At 44.2% G+C, this 17,092-nt stretch overlaps 1 protein-coding gene across 6 annotated transcripts in view; it reads left to right on the top strand.

Annotated features, from left to right (window-relative positions):
* Positions 1–17,092, top strand: part of asap2a (ArfGAP with SH3 domain, ankyrin repeat and PH domain 2a) — a 78,383-nt gene that overhangs the window by 33,320 nt on the left and 27,971 nt on the right. For 3 of the 6 annotated variants that reach the window (XM_041855479.2, XM_041855478.2, XM_041855477.2), the window contains exons 4-10: positions 1,411–1,485; positions 13,046–13,095; positions 14,815–14,944; positions 15,048–15,133; positions 15,225–15,300; positions 15,461–15,547; positions 16,710–16,718. In XM_041855479.2, coding sequence (XP_041711413.1) covers positions 1,411–1,485; positions 13,046–13,095; positions 14,815–14,944; positions 15,048–15,133; positions 15,225–15,300; positions 15,461–15,547; positions 16,710–16,718 — 513 coding nt within the window. Of the gene's footprint in view, positions 1–1,410; positions 1,486–13,045; positions 13,096–13,162; positions 13,577–14,814; positions 14,945–15,047; positions 15,134–15,224; positions 15,301–15,460; positions 15,548–16,709; positions 16,719–17,092 lie in introns of those variants that run through there. The other 3 variants (XM_041855482.2, XM_041855481.2, XM_041855483.2) reach the window with 2 other exon arrangements.

The raw sequence follows: 17,092 nt of genomic DNA, 5'->3' as shown, positions 1-17,092 counted from the left end.
AAATACTAACCTAATTGATAGAGCGAAAAGAAGGAAGCCTGTACAGAATACAAAAATTCCAAAACATGCGTCCTGTTTGCAACAAGCCACTAAATTAAAACTGCAAAAAATGTGGCAAAGCAATTCACGTTTTGTCCTGAATACAAAGTGTTATGTTTGGGTCAAATCCAATACAACACTCCATGTTTCAAGCATAGTGGTGGCTGCATCATGTTATGGGTATGCTTGTAATCGTTAAGGAATGGAGCTAAGCACAGGCAAAATCCTAGAGGAAAAACTGGTTCAGTCTGCTTTCCACCAGACACTGGGAGATGAATTCACTATTCAGCAGGACAATAACCTAAAACACAAGGCCAAATCTACACTGGAGTTGCTTACCATGAGGACAGTGAATGTTCCTGAGTGGCCGAGTTACAGTTTTGACTTAAATCTACTTGAAAATATATGGCAAGACCTGCAAATGGTTGTCTAGCAATGATCAACAACCAATTTGACAGAGCTTGAAGAATTTTGAAAATAATAATGGGCAAATGTTGCACAATCCACATGTGGAAAGCTCTTAGAGGGTTATCCAGAAAGACTCACAGCTGTAATCGCTGCCAAGGTTGCTCCTACAAAGTATTGACACGGGTGTGAATACTTATGTAAATTATATATTTCTGTATTTCGTTTTCTATACAATTGCAAAAATGTCTAAAAACATGTTTTCACTTTGTCATTATTGGGTATTGTGTGTAGATGGTTGAGAAAAAAATATATTTAAAGCATTTAAATTCAGGCTGTAACACAACATTGTGAATAAGTCAAGGGGTATGAATACTTTCTGAAGGCACTGTATGTCACTTAAAGGAATACTTTTCTCAAAACCACAAATTCCTATGATTTATGTTGTTAAATAATGCAAAATATGTGAACAATAGATGTTGTGAAAAAATGTTGTGTTTTGTTGTTGCTTCCTACCTTATTATAACATGTGACATGTGGGGGGGGGGGGTGCAACTCAATATTAGGAAGGTGTTCATAATGTTTGGTATACTCAGTGTACATAGCTATGATGCGTTCCTACACTATTTCCTGAATTGACAGACCACTAGAAGTTAAATCATGGTGAAAATTGTTATTTGACCTACTGATAGAACATAGGCTTTCACCAAATTGACAGGAGTTTCATGATTTCTATTTCTGGGAGTAGATTATCCCTTTAAGACAACAACACACCGTACAGTATATCGAAAGACAACCCCCCACACACACACACACACACACACACACACACACACACACACACACACACACAACCAGCTAAGGTGAGGGCATTTAAACAGCACACATCATCTCTGGTTGTCACTATTCACCCATGCTTGTGTTAAACCCCTCTGACCTAAGCCCTCTCCACTCTGTCCATTCCAGTTCCAGAACATGAACAATATCATCACCTTCCCTCTGGACAGCCTGCTGAAAGGAGACCTGAAAGGAGTCAAAGGGGTGAGTAACACTATCCTCCATGGCTTTCTGTTACACTGTTTGGGGTGTTGGTTATCACAGGCAGAGATTAAAGTAGAGGCCTCCATAAGGATTTGTATAAAGGCTCTCCCATTACCCTACTGCACTGTAGTAACTCAGGCTTCTGTTTGTGTGGTGTTAATTACTAGGTACTGTACATGTTTTGTACCTGGTAGAGATAAGGTGTGTGAGATGGTGTTTTCCTGCTGGCACGGTGCGACCCCAGACCCGGTTTGTTTGTGTGTGTGTTGGGGGTGGAAACTATAAACAGCGCACCATTCTTGCACTAGACAACACCGTAACTACACTCCATCACACATGTAAAGTCTGGGACCAGCCCACACATTCTACTAGCTCCAGGAGAAACCAGTCAGCCAGCCAGCCAGTGTGTGATGGTGCAGACAGCCTACTGCAGGAATTCAATCAGCGTCTTGTTTATATAAAAGGGAGGCTGAGCCCAGACACCCATCCAGTCTGCCAGGCCTCTAATCCCATCAGCACTCATTACTGTCTTCTCTGACCTCTACACTATAACCACGTGGGTCATTAGTGCCACTGTCTCTCTCTCTCTCTCTCTCTCTCTCTCTCTCTCTCTCTCTCTCTCTCTCTCTCTCTCTCTCTCTCTCTCTCTCTCTCTCTCTCTCTCTCTCTCTCTCTCTCTCTCTCTCTCTCTCTCTCTCTCTCTCTCTCTCTCTCTCTCTCTCTCTCTCTCTCTCTCTCTCTCTCTCTCTCTCTCTCTCTCTCTCTCTCTCTCTCTCTCTCTCTCTCTCTCTCTCTCTCTCTCTCTCTCTCTCTCTCTCTCTCTCTCTCTCTCTCTCTCTCTCTCTCTCTCTCTCTCTCTCTCTCTCTCTCTCTCTCTCTCTCTCTCTCTCTCTCTCTCTCTCTCTCTCTCTCTCTCTCTCTCTCTCTCTCTCTCTCTCTCTCTCTCTCTCTCTCTCTCTCTCTCTCTCTCTCTCTCTCTCTCTCTCTCTCTCTCTCTCTCTCTCTCTCTCTCTCTCTCTCTCTCTCTCTCTCTCTCTCTCTCTCTCTCTCTCTCTCTCTCTCTCTCTCTCTCTCTTCAAATCTCCAAGGACTCTTGCTTTTTTTCTTCTCTACCTTGCCCTCTCCCCCTCACCGTTGTAACTGTTGGCATCCACAGGCTACATCAGCCCAAACGATTAGGCTTGTGTACAGATTAAGGCTGACCCCAATTAGTCGACTGGTCGATTGTTTGGTCTTTAGGCTGTTGGTCGACAGAGATTGTTTTAGTCGATTAGTAACAAAATAAAAAATATATATAAATATTTGCGCCCATCTCAATGAACTAATCCATTGCGGAGGCCTAGACTAAAAGCCAATTTATGTTTGATCCGAAAACGTCATAAAATAGACCTACCTGATTAATTCTTACCAGTGCTTGACTTGGACTGAAATAGGTTCTGGTACTCATTTTGGGTGCTGGTACTGTTTATATTTAGGTGCAGGAGCTCCACAATACTTTTGAGCTAATATTCTATAAGAGGAACAGAAGCTCAAGCAGTAGAAAATTGAGGTGCCGGTACTCCACTCTGGTGAGCTCCTGCCCAAGTCAAGCACTGCCTCTTATCCCTTGCGCAAAATAGCCTACAGCTGTGTCTGTCCCAAGCTCACTGGCACAGGAAACTCTGAGGGCCCAGAATATTTTATACAGCAGGAGCGGGAGGAGAATAGTTCAGAAGCAGTGGTGCAGATATGCTCATTACCCCACTGATGACTTTCATTACACTCCTGACATGGGGCTAATGGGGTGCTAGTTATGGTGCTTTCTGCTCTGACTCACACAGCCTGTCTCTCCATTACCACTGGGGGGTGAGAGGAGAGAGGGAGGGGAGAGAAAGAGAGAATGCGTGCGAGACTGTTAAAAAGAGAGACAATTAAAGACTTTCCATCCCCAGCTTGCAGTATGTACCGTTCACTATCTCTCACCTACACTGCCACAGGGCCTTTTCCCTCCTCCCTTGCTTTCTCCATCATTCCTCTCCTCTCCCAGGGGAGGTACCTGTGGAGTACAGGAGGAAGGTGTCTAGACCAGCCTGAGTAGTGTTGGACTGAACACAGGAAGTCTCTAACATCCCCTGCAGTCTCTCACACACACACGTAATTTATCTGTTTCGTAGTACTGTTTCTTATTTTTGTTTAGTTTAGACACATGATTTCTCAATTTACAGTACGTTTGTCAATCAGCTGTGCAGCCAGACTTAATTACCATTCCTTTTGCCTTGTCGCTCACTACCATAGTTTTTCAATTCCTCATCAATCCATGGAGCCTTAACAGTTCTAACAGTCAGTTTCTAAATAGGTGCATGCTTATCAGTAACTGGAAGAAACAATGTCATAAATGCAGAAAGTGCAGCGTCTGGTTGCTCCTCATTACACCAGCAAATACGTTTTACATCTTAAACATAGGAATCACTAGAAAACCTTTTGTATGATCTCTTGTACAACATTTTAGACCCAGCCTTTGGAACTTTGGTTTTTCTAAATATGGCCACTATATTATGATCACTACATCCGATGGGTGTGGCTACTGCTTAAGAGCAGATTTCTGCAGCATTAGTAAAGATATAATCAATACACGTGCTGTTTGTAAATGTCCTTGTAGGTTGACTGATAACCTGAACCAGGTTGCGGGCACTGGTTACAGTTTGAAGCTTCTTCTTGAGTGGACAGCTTGATGAAAAACAGTCAATATTTAGGTCACCCAGAAAATATACCTCTCGGTTGATATCACATACACTATCAAGCATTTCACACATATTATCCAGATACTGACAGAGTACTCGGTTGTCTATAGCAGGGTTTCCCAAACTCGGTCCTGGGGCCGCCCCTGGGTGCACATTTTGGTTTTTGCCCTAGCACTACACAGCTGATTCAAATAACTAACTCATCATCAAGCTTTGATTATTTGAATCAGCTGTGTAGTGCTAGGGCAAAAACCAAAATGTGCACCCGAGTTTGGGAAACCCTGGTCTATAGCAACTTCCCACAAGAATGGGCTTTAGGTGAGGCAGGTAAACCGGTAGTCATATTACTTCAACAGCATTTTACATGAGATTCTCTCTAAGCTTTACAGGAATATGACTCTCAATAGAGCAACACCTCCCCCATTGGCATTCCTGTCTCTTCTGTAGATGTTATAACCATTTATTGCTACCATTTTCTCGTCAAAGGAATTACAATGCCTTCAGAAAGGATTCATAATCCTTGACTTATTCCACATTTTGTTGTTACAGCCTCAATTCAAAATGAATGACATAAAAAAAATGCTCACCCATCTACACACAGTACCCCATAAAGACAGTGATAACATATTTTTAGAAATTTGTGCACATTTGATTGAAAATGAAATACAGAAATACCCCTGAGTCAATACATGTTAGAATCACCTTTGGCAGCGATTACAACTTTGAGTCTTTCTGAGTAAGTCTCTAAGAGCTTTGCACACGTGGATTGTACAATTATTCTTACAAAAATTCTTCAAGCTCTGTCAAGTTGGTGGTTGATCATTGCTAGACAGCCATTTTCAAGTCTTGCCATAGATTTTCAAACCCAATTTAAGTCAAAACTGTAACTAGGCCACTCAGGAACATTCAGTGTTATCTTGGTAAGCAACAATGTTATTTTGGTAAGCCTTGTGTTATAGTTTATTGTCCTGCTGAAAGGTACATTTGTCTCCCAGTGTCTGTTGGAAAGCAGACTGAACCAGGTTTTCCTGTAGGATTTTGTCTGTGCTTAGCTGTATTCCGTTTATTTTTATCCTAAAAAACTCCCTTGCCGATGACAAGTATACCCATAACATGATGAAGCCACCAGCATGCTTGAAAATATGAAGAGTGGTACTCATGTGTTGTGTTGGATTTTCCCCATACATAAGGCTTTGTGTTGAGGACATAAAGTTAATTTCTTTGCCACATTTTTTGCAGCTTTACTTTAGTGCCTTATTGCAAACTGGATACTTGTTTTGGAATATTATTCTGTACAGGTTTCCTTCTTTTCACTCTATCAATTAGGTTAGTATTGTGGAGTAACTACAATGTTGTTGATCCTTCCTCAGTTGTCTCCTATCACAGCCATTAAATGTAATTTTATCAATTTACCAATAGGTGCCCTTCTTTGTGAGGCATTGGAAACCCTCCCTGGTCTTGGTGGTTGAATCTGTGTTTGAAATTCACTGTTCGACTGAGAGTCCTTGCAGTTAATTGTATGTGTGGAGTAAAGAGATGAGGTAGTCATTCACAAATCATGTTAAACACTATTATTGCACACAGAGAGTCCATGCAACTTAGTATGTGACTTGTTAAGTTCAGGGGTAAAAATGTGCTTATTTAGGCTTGCCATTACATTTACGTCATTTAGCAGATGCTCTTATCCAGAGCGACTTACAAATTGGTGCATTCAACTTATGATAGCCAGTGGGGGAGGGGGGGAGGTGGGGGTAGAATGATTACTTTTAATTATTCCAGGTATTCCTTAAAGAGGTAGGGTTTCAAGTGTCTCCGGAAGGTGGTCAGTGACTCCGCTGTCCTGGCGTCGTGGGGGAGCTTGTTTCACCATTGGGGTGCCAGAGCAGCGAATAGCTGAGCGGGAACTGTGCTTCCGTAGAGGTAGGGGGGCTAGCAGGTCAGAGGTGGATGAACGTAGTGCCCTCGTTTGGGTGTAGGGTCTGATCAGAGCCTGAAGGTAAGGAGGTGCCGTTCCCCTCACAGCTCCGTAGGCAAGCACCATGGTCTTGTAGTAGATGCCAGCCTCAACTGGAAGCCAGTGGAGTGTGCGGGGGAGCGGGGTGACATGAGAGAACTTGGGAAGGTTGAACACCAGACGGGCTGCAGCGTTCTGGATAAGTTGTAGGGGTTTAATGGCACAGGCAGGGAGCCCAGCCAACAGCGAGTTGCAGTAATCCAGACGGGAGATGACAAGTGCCTGGATTAGGACCTGTGCCGCTTTCTGTGTAAAGTAGGGTCGTACTCTGCGAATGTTGTAGAGCATGAACCTGCAGGATCGGGTCACCACTTTGATGTTAGCGGAGAACGACAGTGTGTTGTCCAGGGTCACGCCAATGTTCTTTGCACTCTTGGAGGAGGACACAATGGAGTTGTCAACCGTGATGGCGAGATCATGGAGTGGGCAGTCCTTCCCCGGGAGGAAGAGCAGCTCCGTCTTGCCGAGGTTCAGCTTGAGGTGGTGATCCGACATCCACACTGATATGTCTGCCAGACATGCAGAGATGCGATTCGCCACCTGGTTATCAGAAAGGGGAAAGGAGAAAATTAATTGTGTGTCGTCTGCGTAGCAATGATAGGAGAGACCATGTGAGGATATGACAGAGCCAAGTGACTTGGTGTATAGAGAGAATAGGAGAGGGCCTAGAACTGAGCCCTGGGGGACACCAGTGGTGAGAGCACGTGGTGCTGAGACAGATTCTCGCCACGCCACCTGATAGGAGCGATCTGTCAGGTAGGACGCAATCAAAATGTGGAAAAAGGTGTGTCAATACTTTCTGGAAGTGAGTTTCAGAGATAACCAGTATATGAATGTTGTCGATGTTATCGACTTCATGAACCTTGTTTCTCAGGCTACATATGTTAATGTGGGCTATTTTTAGCCCTTTCTGGGTTGCTTGTAAGGCCTCCCAAGAAAGCACTAAAAACAATCAGAGGTAGACATGTCAGTGATATTTACATTTGAGCCAATAGTACAGGGAGAGCTACCCACAGTGGGCTTCCTACTAGGACAAATGGTCTCAGTGCTAACTGTGTAATTCTTGTTTATATGCACAAGATTACTGATATCAAGAAGGTCCTTTTTTAAAATCAAACTCTGCACGTTTAAGTGTCACAGCCCAAGCCCCTTAAGTGATTTGAAAACCGAGGGGATATCCATATTTATGGAATTCACATTTAAACGAATAGCACTGGTTGAGCTTTCGCTAGCCACAGTGGACTTCCCACCAACTTTATAGGTTCAAGATTATGACTGATGACATGTTGGAATATGAACATCTGTAACACTATTATGATAGTGCTGTGATATAATGGTAGGGATTACCTGAGACAGCACTGATTTCTCCTGCTGTGGGGGATGGAGGGCGATAGACTCCTGAGGACTTGGGCTGTGAAAGTGTCAGAGTAAGCAACTGTTTTATGCTCAAAGAGAGCCTCTGTGCTCCACGGTAGTTGGGATATATTCTGTCCTCACTGAAACAATCCCTCCGCATCTAGAACCAGTCTAAATTGTCAACAAATGCCACTTCCACTGAGGCAGAATACATTTTCAGCCAGTGATTCATTGGAGGAGTTCGCTGAAGTGGTTGGACTCATGGCCTATTGAGGGTAGTGGACCCGAGATAAGTAGCCGCTTACCTGCTTACTTTGCAGCTCCTTTCAGGTCCATTACAGGCCATTTTACGCTCCACTCATCTCTCCATCCCACTGTTGAACCTCAACTGTGGAAAATATATAGGTGTTTAATATGCTGCTCTCTGGGGGTTTCAAGAAGCGTTTTTTGGTTTCCTCTAACTTCATTACCCCCTTTTCTCCCAAATTTTCGTTATATCCAATTGGTAGTTACAGTCTTGTCCCATCGCTGCAACTCCCGTACGGACTCGGGAGAGGCAAAGGTCGAGAGCCATGCATCCTCTGAAACACTACCCTGCCAAGCCGCACTGCTTCTTGACACACTGCTCGCTTAACCCGGAAGCCAGCCGCACCAATGTGTTGGAGGAAGCACCGTACAACTGGCGACCGTGTCAGCGTGCATGCACCCGGCCCGCCACAGGAGTCGCTAGAGCACGATGGGACAAGGACATCCCAGCCAGCCAAACCCTCCCTAACCCGGACGACGCTGGGCCAATTGTGCGCCGTCTCATGGGTCTCCCGATAAGGTACTTCAGTTGAAAAGGGGTACACTGTATATGAAGTACAGGTAACTGCCAAAATAAAGAAAACCCCAAAATAAAGTGTCTTAAAGTGTCGTTGGGCCATCATGAGCCGCCAGAAAAACTTCAATGCACGTTGGCATAGATTCTACAAGTGTCTGGAACTCTATCGGAGGGATGCGGTACTATTCTTTCATGAGAAATTCCATCAGTGGTCAATTGGGTTGAGATCTGGGGACTGACACACAAGCACACACTTACTTTAAACCACCTATGCTCCTTTGAGACCTCTCTTTCAAAGTCACTGTCTTCTTCTAGCCATGCTAGCCAAAAGAATGGGCAACTGGGCGCTTTTATACATGACCCTAAGCATGATGGGATGTTAATTGCTTAATTAACTCAGGAACCACACCTGTGTGGAAGCACCTGCTTTCAATATACACCAAAAGTATGTGGACACCTGCTCGTCGAACATCTCATTCCAAAATCATGGGCACTAATCTGCAGTTGTTACCCCCTTTGCTGTATAACAGCCTCCACTTTCTGGGAAGGCTTTCCACTAGATGTTAGAACATTGCTGCATGGACTTAGCCATAAGCGCATTAGTGAGGTCGGGCACTGATGATGGGGTTCAGGTCAGGGCTCTGTGCAGGCCAGTCAAGTTCTTCCACACCGATCACACCATTCCCAAACTGTTGCCACAAAGTTGGAAGCACAGAATCATCTAGAATGTCATTGTATGCTGTAGCGTTAAGATTTCCCTTTACTGGAACTAAGGGGCCTAGCCCGAACCATGAAAAACAGCCCCAGACCATTATTCCTCCTCCACCAAACTTTACAGTTGGCACTATGCATTCGGACAGGTAGCGTTCTCCTTGCATCTGCCAAACCCAGATTCGTCCGTCGGACTGGCAGATGGTGAAGTGTGATTCATCACTCCTGAGAGTCCAATGGCGGCGAGTTTTACACCACTCCAGCCAACGCTTGGCATTGCGCATGGGGATCTTAGGCTTGTGTGTGGCTTCTCGACCATTGGAAACCCATTTCATGAAGTTCCCGACGAACAGTTATTGTGCTGACGTTGCTTCCAGAGGCAGTTTGGAACTCGGTAGTGAGTGTTGCAACCGAGGACAGACGATTTCTATTTGCTACGCGCTTCAGCACTCGGCGGTCCTGTTCTGTGAGCTTGTGTGGCCTACCATTTCGTGGCTGAGCCGTTGTTGCTCCTAGATATTTCTACTTCACAATAACAGCGTTTTACAGTTGACCGGGGCAGCTCTAGCAAGGCAGAAATTTTACGAACTGATTTGTTGGAAAGGTGGCATCCTAAGACAGTGCCACGTTGAAAGTCACTGAGCTCTTCCGTGCGGGCCATTCTACTGCCAATGTTTGTCTATGTAGATTGCATGGCTGTGTGCTCAATTGTATACACTTGTCAGCAACGGGTGTGGCTGAAATAGCCAAATCCACTAATCCACATACTTTTGGCCATGTTGTGTATTTTGTATTCCTCAAATGCCAAAATAAAGTGTTTCCTTTATTTTGGCATTTACCTGTAATATCCGTAGTCCAAACTGGAATAGGGCACAACCAGCCAAGATACAGCATCATCACTCCCTGTCTGTCTGCAGTTCAGTGCTGGCTCAGGCCCTCATACTTGTGTGTTATTGTTGCTGCATTGGCCCTTAAGCTCTGTCCAGTGTCCACCCCCTAACCCACCATCCCACTCCAAACACCGAACATAAGCAGACTGGTGGAAAGTGCTGAGACCACCAAACAGCAGGGCAAGGGGATTTACGGATTGGACTGGACACTGGGATGATGTCATCCCTTCCAGCGCTAGACCTTCTGATCCTTTGTATCTATTGTGTTTTTGTTTTTTTTACACACCATAACCCCCCCCCCCAGTCATGAAACCCACACACACATAATTGTTGGCGGAGGCTTTTAGCTATAAGGAGCTCTGCCAAAGGAGTGATCTCACCATTATTTATCACCAAGAAAAGATTAGGGAGTGGAGGCTGATCATAAGTTGTGGATTTTTAACAGGTGCCCTTGACAGCAACAAGACCAGGTTTAGGACTACATTGGAATGGAAATTGCATGTTTAGATTTGAGGTCTTGGTGAAAAGGCTTTGTCTGCGTAGCAGTCTGAATAGGTCCCATTCCAACTCACTGGACAGGCATGTGGACCTTCCACTACTGTATCACCTCAACAGTGGACCCATTCCATTCAAGAGCAATTTACATTCCAATGTAGTCCTAAACCTGGTCTTGTTGCTGTACACTTCACATTGACGCATTCAAGGTCAGTCAGCTGTGTTCAATTAGACAAGGACAGTGGTAACGGAGGTAAGAATTGAACCAAGAAACTCGACCAAGAAAAAGGCTGTTGCAGGACAAGAACTTTACAGAAGAGTGTTATGTTTTGTTTTAAAGCCTCTGTCTCCCAAATATCTATTCTGTGGAAACTCATTAGAGGTTGCGTGTTGATGTGGTAGAGTGGATGGGAGGTGAACCCTGTTTGGCTGTGCTCTTCCAGCATTCCACACAGCTAAGTTGCCCTGCCATGTTCCCTGTTGTGTGGAAGCTAGTAGCTACTCACACAGACACGCTAGGCTAGCTAGCGCCCCACTTCACTCCCTACTGTTGTTCCCCACTCTCACAGTAGCTAGCGCCTAACTTCACTTCCCATCGAGCTGAATGAGAGAGGAATGGCTGCACTTGGAGAATGTGCCGCTCTGTCCAACTCGTCTCGCTCCCGCGGCTTGTATTTTTAGCCAGTGTTCTCCTTTTTTTTTTTGTCTTTTTTTTTTTGCTTCCTCTATTTCTCTTTCTCTCACGCGCTCTGTGTCTCTCTGTGTTTCTCTCTCTCTCTCTCGTTCTCTTTCTCTTTCTCTTTCTTTCTCTTTCTCTCTTTCATCAGACCATGATCCAATGACCATGGATCCATGACCGCCACACTTGTTTTGAAGAGTCTGGGCTGGTATCCACAAAGCGTCCCAGAGGAAGAGTGCTGATCTAGGATCAGTTTTGCATTTTAGATATTAATGAATTTTATATGGAAATGTTGGGACCTGAGCCAAGCTCTCCGACTCTGAGTCGCTTTGTGGATACGGGCCCAGGGGTCAACAGAGGGAACATCTCTGTAAGACACTGAGAATGGGATTTCAGGCAATCTGTTTCATATAATGACAGCAAAATAGCAACATATTTATTGTAATAAAGCCATAGTACATTAATTGTAACAAAGCTTTAGAAAGATTGGCTTTTGTTAGAGGATGCGTCACCTTTTATACTACCTTTCTTTTTCATTCCAGTTAATGACTCTTTAAAAATGCCTGCGGCTGCTACTGCAATAATTTTTTTGTTAGGAAAAACAGTGTTACAGTTCAAGGTTTCCGAAGGAAAGAGCAATGCCATTTCAAAAACCATGATGCTGTAGCAATCCGTGCTCTCCACAATTGTTGATTGGGATGCAATCAGCAAATCAACATGAAAATAACAAGCAGATTCGCAGTGCAATCAGATAATCCATTGATCTCATCATATTTTACCACCGTCTGTTCAATGGCCTTGGAAGCAGCATTTATGGTTGCCGCTGCGGTGTTTGGAGGAAAAATGACACGGGCAATTTCACCAGTTAATGTCTGTTTTTGTTAGCCCCTAATCACTGTTTATTCATTGGTGCGGTGCTGGAAAAGTGTTGCATAATTTAATGTTTGATCAAACAACTGTTGAACGCTACTCTATTACCATGGGAAATCTGTTCAGCGGTGTGGCCACTTAAACCATGTTACGATTCTGAGCACTGCTCTTTTTTTATGTTAGCACTTTGTACTGTATTGTAGTCTACGGCAATGAAGAGGGAAAAGGATGACAAGATTGAGTCATGTATTGGCAGTGTGCTTTGTTAACATTTGGCTAGTGCAGGGAGATTGACAGGGTTTTCCCTGAGCTTGTAACATCACCTGACTGGAGTATTGATGTGTACCGTAGCTTCAGTGCCTTCTGGTTATAGTAACGCTGTCTGTGTGTGCAGTGGTATGCTTCATATCACAATGTGTGTTTTGACCATGTTGATATCTTTCTAGCCTCTTTAAGGAGTGATGTTAGTGCCAACAGAAACTGAATTTTGGCACTAATATTACTCCATATTTTTACAGTTGACATTTACATTTACATTTTAGTAATTTAGCAGACGCTCTTATCCAGAGCGACTTACAGTTAGTGCATACATTATTTTTTATACCCCCCCCGTGGGAATTGAACCCACAACCCTGGCGTTGCAAACGCCATGCTCTACCAACTGAGCTACATCCCTGACGGCCATTCCCTCCCCTACCCTGGACGACGCTGGGCCAATTGTGCGCCGCCCCATGGGTCTCCCGGTCGCGGCCGGCTACGACAGAGCCTGTATTCGAACCAGGATCTCTAGTGGCACAGCTAGCACTGCGATGCAGTGCCTTAGACCACTGCGCCACTAGGGAGAACATATAGCCAAAAGGTTTTTGTGTGTGGAGCTTTTGTGAACACATCCAAGTTGTTATGTTGATAGGTTTGCTTAATGGATTCCTATGTAGATCTAACTCATCATTATTCCACATTCTGTTTCTGACACCTGTTTCTTTCTGCTTTTTTTCTTCACAGGACCTGAAAAAGCCATTTGATAAGTCCTGGAAAGACTATGAAACCAAAGTGTAAGTTTTTTTATATATTTTACTACCACCAATATGAAATTAGGTTCTGGCCCATTGACATTATTAGCTTAGAGTACGAAGACAATCAGATGATCATTCCATTGTCTTTTGGTCCGTTGGTTCATACTATGGCCATACTGTAGCAGTCGGTTCAACTGATTCTCAAGCATTTTGATAACCTCTAGATATTGGTACTATCATAATAGTTTGCATTTGACTGTATATTTGTCATTGGTAGAGCCCGATTTGATCATCAAATGCATAAGCAATATGTTGAATGAGATGCAATGTGATATTTGTCTTGTCCCATCTCTGTGCTTGTAATGACCACTATTTCCCAACCAATAATAAATCATCCCATCTCTACACCCCTCTATCCACACTGACATCATTTGTGATTTTGCATGCAACGGTATATGACATTTTATAGCACCACTCTGATATATTTTCCAAGCTGCAAAGGACATTCTTTACTGAAAGGGTAATACATTTTCTTCTGCAACGCCAATCTGATGACGAGACAGTACTGACTTGTTGCTCCATTGATGCCACCCGCTCTCTGCTAGTCTGCTATCAATGGAGGGCAGTACTATGCTTGATCGAGAACATCGTTGTCCCATCTGCTCTGATTTTCTTTGAACTTTGCCAATCACAATCGGATTGTTTCTCATATCTCTATAATATCTCTAATCTCTTAATCTGCGATTATAATGAGGCCTTTCCTATTTGCAGACCGAAAGAGATGAGACTCTCTGCCACAAACTCCACTCTGGCCCCGACCACCTTAAATTGGTTTGCGAGCAGCACCCTGCCATCGTCACTACAGTTAGAGTCCCATTTGATTTACTGTCTCATCTCTGTGTCAATGGTCTTTGGTGGCTCTTGTGGCTGCTGTGCAACATCTGGCTATTTTTAGCTTTCTCTCTACTCCCATGCTTCTGGGCTGATGATTAAGGTGACAGCTTTGCAGATGTTCTACTAATGAAGCAGTCGCATCTTGATGTCTTACCAGATGACGGTTTCAGACCAAAAAAGGAAGCCACCCAAAATGACTGAATATAACCCAGATTACTTTGCCTGAGACAGATGAATGTTTGTGAAGCAGTGGCAGGAACTGACTTCTTTAAGTGTCTTTGAATCAAAGGTTAAGGTTTTTTTGAACAGCAGTAGATTATATAATGTTATGTAGACTTACAGGAGCAGGCCACAGTGCAGCGCTGGCTCATGCAATCACACCACTTTGACATCAGCTTGATGCCCCCCTCTGTCTGTCTTTTTTGGTATGATCCGTTTGTAGTTTTTTTCTTGGTTCAGTTTCCTTTGGAATGGCCTTGTTGCATCTGTGTCTTGATGGTTTCAAATGAGCCAAGCTGTTGACTGAGGTGCAAAAAACAGACAAGTCGTTTACGTTGGTTTAGTGATGGGCCACAGTGACGAGGACCTAACATCCAAAAGCATGAGTGAGAGGCCGTCTGCTCTCAAATCTGAACGAGAACAGGTGTCCCTTAAGTCTCCCTTTGCTTCCTCATAGGAGGAGCCAAATGCTGCATCCTTTTTTAAGGGAATATGCTAAGCTAGTTAGCATATGCAAAATAATGCCCTGTTGCATGGAATGCCCTCCCCCTTCCACTCTGTATATTTCCTGTTTGGTATGGGTGTGTGTGTGTCTGTGGTTGGAAATGCCCTTTGACCCCCCGATGATGTCACTTCCTGTCCCAGCACTAAGATTGAGAAGGAGAAGAAAGAGCATGCGCGGCAGCACGGCATGATCCGCACTGAGATCAGCGGGGCGGAGATCGCAGAGGAGATGGAGAAGGAGAGGAGGTTCTTCCAGCTGCAGATGTGTGAGGTGGGTAAGGAAAGTGATAGAGCTCAGGCCTGGGTTGCCAGGTTGGGTCAAGTCCAGAGCTGGAGTGGAGGGTTTGCTGACATTGTGAAATTCTGTCTCGCAGTATCTTCTCAAAGTGAACGAGATCAAGATCAAGAAAGGGGTGGACCTACTCCAGAATCTCATCAAATATTTCCACGCACAGTGCAAGTAAGTCCTGCAGTAAGTGAAAGTGTGCATTTGACCAAGTGCTCACCTCGTGGGGAAAACAGCTGATGTAGATTTGTCACTCTCTCTTTAGTTTCTTTCAGGATGGGCTGAAAGCAGTAGACAACCTCAAACCATCCATAGAGAAACTAGCCACAGACTTACACACGGTGAGTTCCTCAAGACTACTGTTGACATCTTCATGGGGGTATGTAAGGACTTGCCTTTCCTTTATCAAGTATGCTGAATTCATCAAACGTATTCTATGTGACTCTGTAACCTTTGTATGACCCCTGTGGCCTTTGTATGACCTTTCTGTGAGCTCTCCAGATAAAGCAGGCCCAGGACGAGGAGAGGAAGCAGCTCACTCAGCTACGGGACGTCCTCAAGTCAGCGCTGCAGGTGGAGCAGAAGGAGGTAACACCCATAGACTTCGACCACTCTAGTGCCCCAAAGTATGTTTTAGCATGGGCAGCGCCATTGTGGACTTTCATCATTAGGAGATTCTCATTGGGGCAAAAGTCCGTCCTCTCCTCGACTCCTCCGTCCTCTCTCCTCCGTGACTCAGAAACCGATAAGTGGCCGAGGAGAGTGTCAATTTTGTTTGTAGACGAATGAAGGAGTCTGCTACCCTCAATCGATTTAACTACTTTGGCAGCAAGCGCTGAAGTTTTTTAATACCTGCCACACCCCTTTGGATCAGCTGTTGTTTTCTGGAAAGGGAAAAGCAAGCAAACATTTAAAAACCATATGCTACTTATTCTTTTATCTATTCAATTCGTTTTTACTTTACACATTTAATTTGGGATTCCACCCCTGTAAACGTCATTGGAGAGTCATTTCATACAAGCACATTTTCGTCCATGTTCCCCCTCCTCGCCGTCTCTCTGCAATTACCTTTGACCTTTTTTTAAAGGAAGCGAGAGAGGAGGTAGGAGAAAGGACACAGGAGTTGAGCAAAACCAAATGAGATCCTCCCATTTTTAAGTAGTCAACTGGGTGGGACTTCTTATGGGTTAAGGAAGAATCACATAATTCCATCCAGATCTCACACACACACACACACACACACACACACACACACACACACACACACACACACACACACACACACACACACACACTCACACTCATTCATGCATGCATACTGCTGTATACAACACACACGGCAACCCTCAAACTCTATAGGCCTAGTCTTTTCACTGTCAAAAGCCCAAGTTAGACATCCAATAATATAGCCGTCTGTATCTCATCTAATCCGCCTAATTCATATCCTATAAGTGATGCACTTACATGTTCAAAATCCCGATGTACATAACCAAAGCCCTCTTCACTCCCTGTCAACTTTAGCAAGCTCATTAAGAGCACGCATTAATGGTCTACGGTTAAGCACTCTTATGTGCTTAATACTCTCATTTACCAGATGCTTTTATCCAAAGCGACTTACAGTTAACACATGTACTTATGTCCTTTCAGCCTTCAGCTACTATGTGGAGAACTAGTGTACAGTTTTTTCTACTGCAGCACTATCTTACCTGTCTGTTCTCCTCTTTACTTTACTGCCTCTTTGTGAACCAAGTCTAGGAGAGTAAGTGTATCCTCAGTGCCCCCTTAATGTGCTTGTCGATCTGTGGTTGTGGTGTTTTGTCAAGGATAGTGAGAAGTTTGTCTGAAGCATTTTCAATAGAGAGCATTAGTGGCGGCCTCTAAAAGTGATTTAGTGGGGGGATTTCTGGGTTGTATTCATTAGGCACCAAATGGAAGAAAGCACTCCGAACAGAGTGAAGCGCAGAGGTACTATCTGTACTTCTGAAATACTTGTTTTTCGTTTAAATTGTGCTACATTGTGACTTAATGAATACAACCCTGTCTTAGTTTTTTCCTGTTGACAATGGTAACACTAGATACTAGAACCCTGAAGACTTTTCTTTAGAATATCTTCCAAAGGTCTTTGCTTTGGCC

This window comes from Coregonus clupeaformis, chromosome 29 (assembly GCF_020615455.1).
Source record: "Coregonus clupeaformis isolate EN_2021a chromosome 29, ASM2061545v1, whole genome shotgun sequence".
Lineage (NCBI taxonomy): Eukaryota > Metazoa > Chordata > Actinopteri > Salmoniformes > Salmonidae > Coregonus > Coregonus clupeaformis.
Note: the sequence above shows the minus strand (reverse complement) of the source record. Positions and strands in the feature narration are given on the sequence as shown.